Consider the following 6,000-nt stretch of genomic DNA (forward strand, 5'->3'; position numbering starts at 1 on the left):
GGAGCAAAACGTTTGTTGTTTGAATGAACAACTTTAACTAATTAAATGCGGTGAGTGTCTGCACTTCACAACTCTGTGTCTCATCCCTCTACTGTGCTCTTGTGTATGAGAGAGGGGTGTATGTAGTGTGTGTATGTATGTATATGATATATATATATATATATCTATATATATATATATATATAGATATATATATATATACATAGTCCCAAGGAGGACCGGAACATCGGGATAAAATAAATATCTTTATTACTTTTGCAGACGTACTGTGTGTGTGTGTGTGTGTATGGGACGTGTGTACATAGATACATGTATACTTGATTGTAATTGCAATACCCAGAATCCTTTGCATGTAGCCTCATTAAGCACCGTGATTCTTGTCTCATGACAGCGATGCACCTTTTCATAGTGGGGAATAAAGAGGAATGATCAGCAGTCCCATATAAAGCTTTGTTAGAAAAGCAAACTCATCAGTGTATACCCTTGGGTAATACTGTAAGTATAAAAGAAATAAGTCAAAACCAATGTGGCTAAATAAACAGGTAGGGGAGGAAATGGACAAGAAGAGGAAGGTGTTTAGATTCTTTAAGTCAGAAGGGACAGAGACATCGTATCAGAATTATAAGGAATGTAACAAAAATTGCAAAAGGGCAATCAAATGAGCAAAAATGGATAATGAAAAAAGGATTGCAATAGAAAGTAATATCAACCCTAAAAAGTTTTTTAACTACCTTAATAACAAAAAACAAATGAGAAAGGAAAATATAGGACCCTTTCAGTGTGAGATGGGCAGACAGGTTATATATATATATAGATGCACACATTATTCAAATGAGTAACAACAAAATGAGTTGAACTATTGCATGATGGAGATTTAAATTTAAAAAGGGAGCTAGATCACAACAAGGGAATTACAGACCTGTAAGCCTGACTTCAATAGTGGGGAAGCTACTTGAAGGTTTAATACGGGATAATATTCAGGAATACCTAATGGAAAACAAAATTATTAGTACTGTAATAGTAATATACAAAGGTAGTGGGTGCTCCAAGAGTCCTGGAATATAATCTTTTCATAAATGATAATCACAGATGTGGCTCAACTGTGGAGTGGGTATACTACTAAGTGAATAGTGGGTATACTACTAAGTGAATAGTGGGTATACTACTAAGTGAATAGTGGGTATACTACTAAGTGAATGGACCAATAAAATGAAACATAAACCTCCTGAAGGCAACAGAAAAAATGATATTGTACTCACTTCGCTGCACCTCATTAGAGATAACTGTGTAATAATGTCCAAAACTCACCAAAAGGATGTAGTAATGATGACGATCCATAATGTGAAATAAATCTTGCAAGAGTCTTACCCACTCCTAGAGCCCACTGGATTCTTGATTGGCGTGTCCAGCCGCTGATTCAATTTCCAAACGAGAGCAAAACATATGCAAATAAATGCACAAAGCAGCGCACTGCGCAGGGAGACAGGGGTATAAAAATAGAAACATATTTATTGTCTATCGCACATGACAAACAAGGAGGTGTGGGCCCTCCTATGCATTTCACACCACACGGCGGCTATTGGCCGTTCTGAGATGCAGGAGAGGTGTGAGCCCTCCTACGCGTTTCACACAACACGGCGGCTATTGGCCGTTCTGGGATCCATGACAGGTGTGGGGAGGTACTGAGTGGTTGGGCTGCTGGCGCAAGTCCTGTGCGCACCGATCGCGTTGGGTCCAGATGGTGCCGCCGTGTGGGCAGAGTCGGGAAGATAGGCAGTAGACCCCGGGCGGGGTAGGCGTGCGCAACCCGCATGACGGCCGGTCCCTGAAGGAGAGGCGTCCTGGCCGGCGGGAACAGCGGGGAGCGGTCGGAGGAAAGCAGGGAGCGCGCTGAGGGCGGCGTGGCTCCCTGATCCTTACAATGGGAAGGATGTTGATCAGGGAGTAATCTGATTGCCAATTCTTGGAGTCAGGAAGGAATTTATTTTTCCCTTATGAGATATCATTGGATGATGTGACTCTGGGGTTTTTTGTTTGCCTTCCTCTGGATCAATAAGTAAGTATAGATATAGGATAAAGGATCTGTTGTCTAAATTTAGCATAGGTTGAACTTGATAGACTTATGTCTTTTTTCAACCTCATCTGCTATGTAACTATGTAACTATGTAAGGTAATAATCTCTTCTTGAACTGGATGTATAATGTCAACACAGACTTTTATTGGTGAACTTTTGTACTTTGTGTAATTCTATAAGGCTGTTTAAATCCTATGTTCTGTGCATTGTGGTTATAAATTGTGCTCTGAACCCCGTACAGGCTGAAGAGAGTAAAGTAATGAGGCTGCAGACAGAGCTGACTCAGTTGAAGGGTGACGTTGATAGACGAGTCCAGGATAAAGAAGAGGAGTTTGAAGCAACCAGGTAAACCATTTTATTCTACGACTTCTTATCTTTCACTTGTATCACGGGATCAATCACCAGACAGGACACCGAAGACAAATAAAAGTATATTTAGCAGACAAGGGGGGGTACCCCCTAGGGGGTGGGGTTGTACCTCGCTTAGAACACCAAGGGGGGGTTATTAGTATTTTTGATCAGATGTAATATAAACTCCACTACAACTAGTAATTAAGTGGTGGTGCTGACTGGGAGTGGGTAATATGGGTAATATGGGTAATATGGTAAACAGAAATAAAGAGAGCTCCCTATTGTGTCGCACTAGAAGAACACCCCTATTTGGGCTTAAAATTTACATTTTTATTAACACATTGAATTAAAATATATATGTGTAGTGGAGCGAGCACAAAACATGAACCACAGTAAAATTATTTAAAACAAATTAATTATAATTATTATATTTAGCAGACCCAACACGATATCACAACCGAGCTCCACCACAGTCCCTGGGCCCATACGGGGGATTCCTAGTCGTGGTAGTGGCCGGTATCACCGCAATGACTTTCCCGGTGCAGTTTTGACCCAGTTTTGAGTCACCGACGAGCACTTTGGAATCTCCTGCAGTAGAAGAGCGCACAGCCTCGTTTTCAGGTCGCCCTGGCACAACCTCGGAGAGCCCCGCTTACCTAATCCGCATGCGAGAATCGGCAACGCTGGTACTAAAATCGGCTGCAACTCTTCTAAGTTTCCCGTCTCCATAGACACACATGGAAAATGGGACAGCGACCAATCACTATGCGGATGCTGTGTGGTGGGCCAATCACAAGACGACGACTAGTCTGTGTTGGCCAATCAGGATGGGGGGCATGATGGAAAGGCTTAAGATAAGAAGGGCAGGAATTACGAATTAGCCAATCAGAACAGTGCCCATCTCCCCCTGCTCTCAGAGCTATCTCTGAAGGAGACGGGCTCCACTCTGTCTGGGCAGACAATGGCTCCGCTTATGGGACCAACGTCTCACAGTTAGGAGGACTGCGCATCCCCACCCTTCATTGTTACCAATCTCCCCGTGCCACCACCTGAGCCTGGATTCCTGCGTGTGCGGCGTGGTTAAGTATATTATTATTAAGTATATTATCATGCTAGCACGTCCAGGGACCACAGAACAAACGGTTATACACAAGCCCAACATTTCTAACATGACACGAGTTGCAATCACTTTATACATGACACGAGTGGCCATATGAGCCATGATAGGATGAATATACAGAGCAACCCTATATATTCACCCAGACGATAAGGCAATGGCTGGGCTTTTCCTTTATTATAAGGCTAAGGCCCCGCTCCCAGAGTCAGCGCACCTGCGCTGCTGACAGGCGGTGCGCTGAGATACACAGACCGCGATCTGCGGTCTGTAGGGAGCGGGAGCCGGAGCGGGAGGTGGGCGGGAGGTGGGAGGTTTGATCGGGAGGTGGGCGGGAGGTGGGAGGTTTGATCGGGAGGTGGGCGGGAGGTGGGCGGGAGGTGGGAGGTTTGATCGGGAGGTGGGCGGGAGGTGGGCGGGAGGTGGGAGGTTTGATCGGGAGGTGGGCGGGAGGTGGGAGGTTTGATCGGGAGGTGGGCGGGAGGTGGGAGGTTTGACAGGGAGGGGGGGCGTGGCTTGAGCGGAGGGACCCGCTACTCTCCCCCCCCCTCCCTCCACGGACTCGGGCTGGAGCTGGAAGGTAAGTTTAAACACACACACGCAGGCACTCATTCATACACGCGCACACACACACACAGGCAGGCACTCACACACTCATACACACACACACGCGCGCACACACAGGCAGGCACTCACGCACTCATACACACACACACACACACACACACACACACACACACACACACACAGACAGAGGCAGGCACTCGGGCACACACACACACAGGCAGGCACTCACACACTCATACACACACACACGCGCGCACACACAGGCAGGCACTCACGCACTCATACACACACACACACACAGACAGAGGCAGGCACTCGGGCACACACACACACAGACAGGCACTCACGCACTCAGACACATACACACACAGACAGGCACGCACTCAGACACACACACAGAGAAAGGCACTCACCTGCTTTCACTCCACACTCCTCCCCGCTCCCCGAAGCCTCTCCTCCTCCCGAAGCCTCCCCTCCCCATTGGCTCACAGCCACACACGTCACGCATCAAAGCTAGAAAACACCATTCTGTGGTGTCTCCAGCGGCTGACGCGCTACAGCGTGTAGTCAGCTGTGCCGCCAGTGGGGACCGGGACCGGCTCGCGAGGATTCCCCTGCTGGTGGGGAACTCGCGACCCGCCGCCCGCGCCAACGAGCGCAGCGGGACCGAGGCCTAAGAGTCTCATTGACCGTATCGTCACAGTGTGCGTAGGAAGATAATCAAGAATATGGTCCAAAAAATCTGCGTCTATGCCCCAGTTGCACCTTGGGGAGAGTCAGTAGGAGGAGTTGGGTGGGGAAGGGGGGGAGTTACATGGGGCACAGATTATAATGAGATGTATCACATTCTGCGTTTCTGTGCATTATTCTTTTTCCCTTTTTTTCCCCTATTTAATCTGCCATTTTCCGAAGTGGCGGAAGTATAAAATTCTGCATCAGTTGTAAGAAACTGTTTGTATATGTGCCGCAGCTGTGCTCCAAAACACGGAGCTGTGCGTCTCTAATCACACTTCTCTCCCTCCCTCTCGCCTCTCCCCCCCTCTTTCCCTCCCACTCGCCTCTCCCTCCCTCCCTCCCTCTCCCTCCCTCTCGCCTCCCTCTCCCTCCCTCTCGCCTCCCTCTCCCTCCCTCTCTTCCTCCCTCTCTTCCTCCCTCTCCCTCCCTCTCTCCCTCCCTCTCGCCTCTCCCTCCCTCTCCCTCCCTCTCTTCCTCCCTCTCCCTCCCTCTCGTCTCCCTCCCGTCTCGCCTCTCTCACCCGTCTCGCCTCTCTCACCCGTCTCGCCTCTCTCCCGTCTCGCCTCTCTCACCCGTCTCGCCTCTCTCCCGTCTCTCCTCTCTCACTTCTCTCCTGTCTCGCCTCTCTCCCTCCCTCTCGCCTCTCTCCCTCCCTCTCGCCTCCCTCCCTCCCTCTCGCCTCCCTCCCGTCTCGCCTCTCTCACCCGTCTCGCCTCTCTCCCTCACTTTCGTCTCTCCCCCCCCACTCACTTCTCTCACTTGTCTCTCGTCTCCCTCCCTCTCGCCTCTCTCCTTCCCTCTCGCCTCTCTCCCGTCTCTCCTCTCTCACTTCTCTCCTGTCTCGCCTCTCTCCCTCTCTCTCGCCTCCCTCCCTCTCGCCTCCCTCCCTCTCTCCCTCTTGCCTCTCCCTCCCTCTCGCCTCTCTCACGCTCCATGTCCATTACTTCCATATAACAAAGTACCCACGTTCTGTTTGTCTGATACTGGCTTTTCCTTCTTGTCCTCTTAGAAAGAGCCACCAGCGCGCCATTGAATCCTTGCAGACCAGTTTAGACGCTGAAGTGAGAGGACGCGGAGAAGCTACGAGAGTAAAAAAGAAGTTGGAAAATGATGTGAATGAGCTGGAGATACAGTTAGAAAATGCCAATAAAAACAGTGG

The 6,000-nt window shown here is 48.9% G+C and overlaps 1 protein-coding gene across 1 annotated transcript in view; it reads left to right on the forward strand.

Moving 5' to 3' along the window:
• LOC142472530 (myosin heavy chain, skeletal muscle-like) overlaps positions 1–6,000 on the forward strand; it is a 117,792-nt gene that overhangs the window by 104,670 nt on the left and 7,122 nt on the right. Inside the window, exons 14-15 of the mRNA XM_075579572.1 lie at positions 2,316–2,419; positions 5,851–5,996. Of these exons, the coding sequence (XP_075435687.1) occupies positions 2,316–2,419; positions 5,851–5,996 (250 nt within the window). The remainder of the gene's footprint in view (positions 1–2,315; positions 2,420–5,850; positions 5,997–6,000) is intronic.

This window comes from Ascaphus truei, chromosome 22 (genome assembly GCF_040206685.1).
Source record: "Ascaphus truei isolate aAscTru1 chromosome 22, aAscTru1.hap1, whole genome shotgun sequence".
NCBI classification, from domain to species: domain Eukaryota; kingdom Metazoa; phylum Chordata; class Amphibia; order Anura; family Ascaphidae; genus Ascaphus; species Ascaphus truei.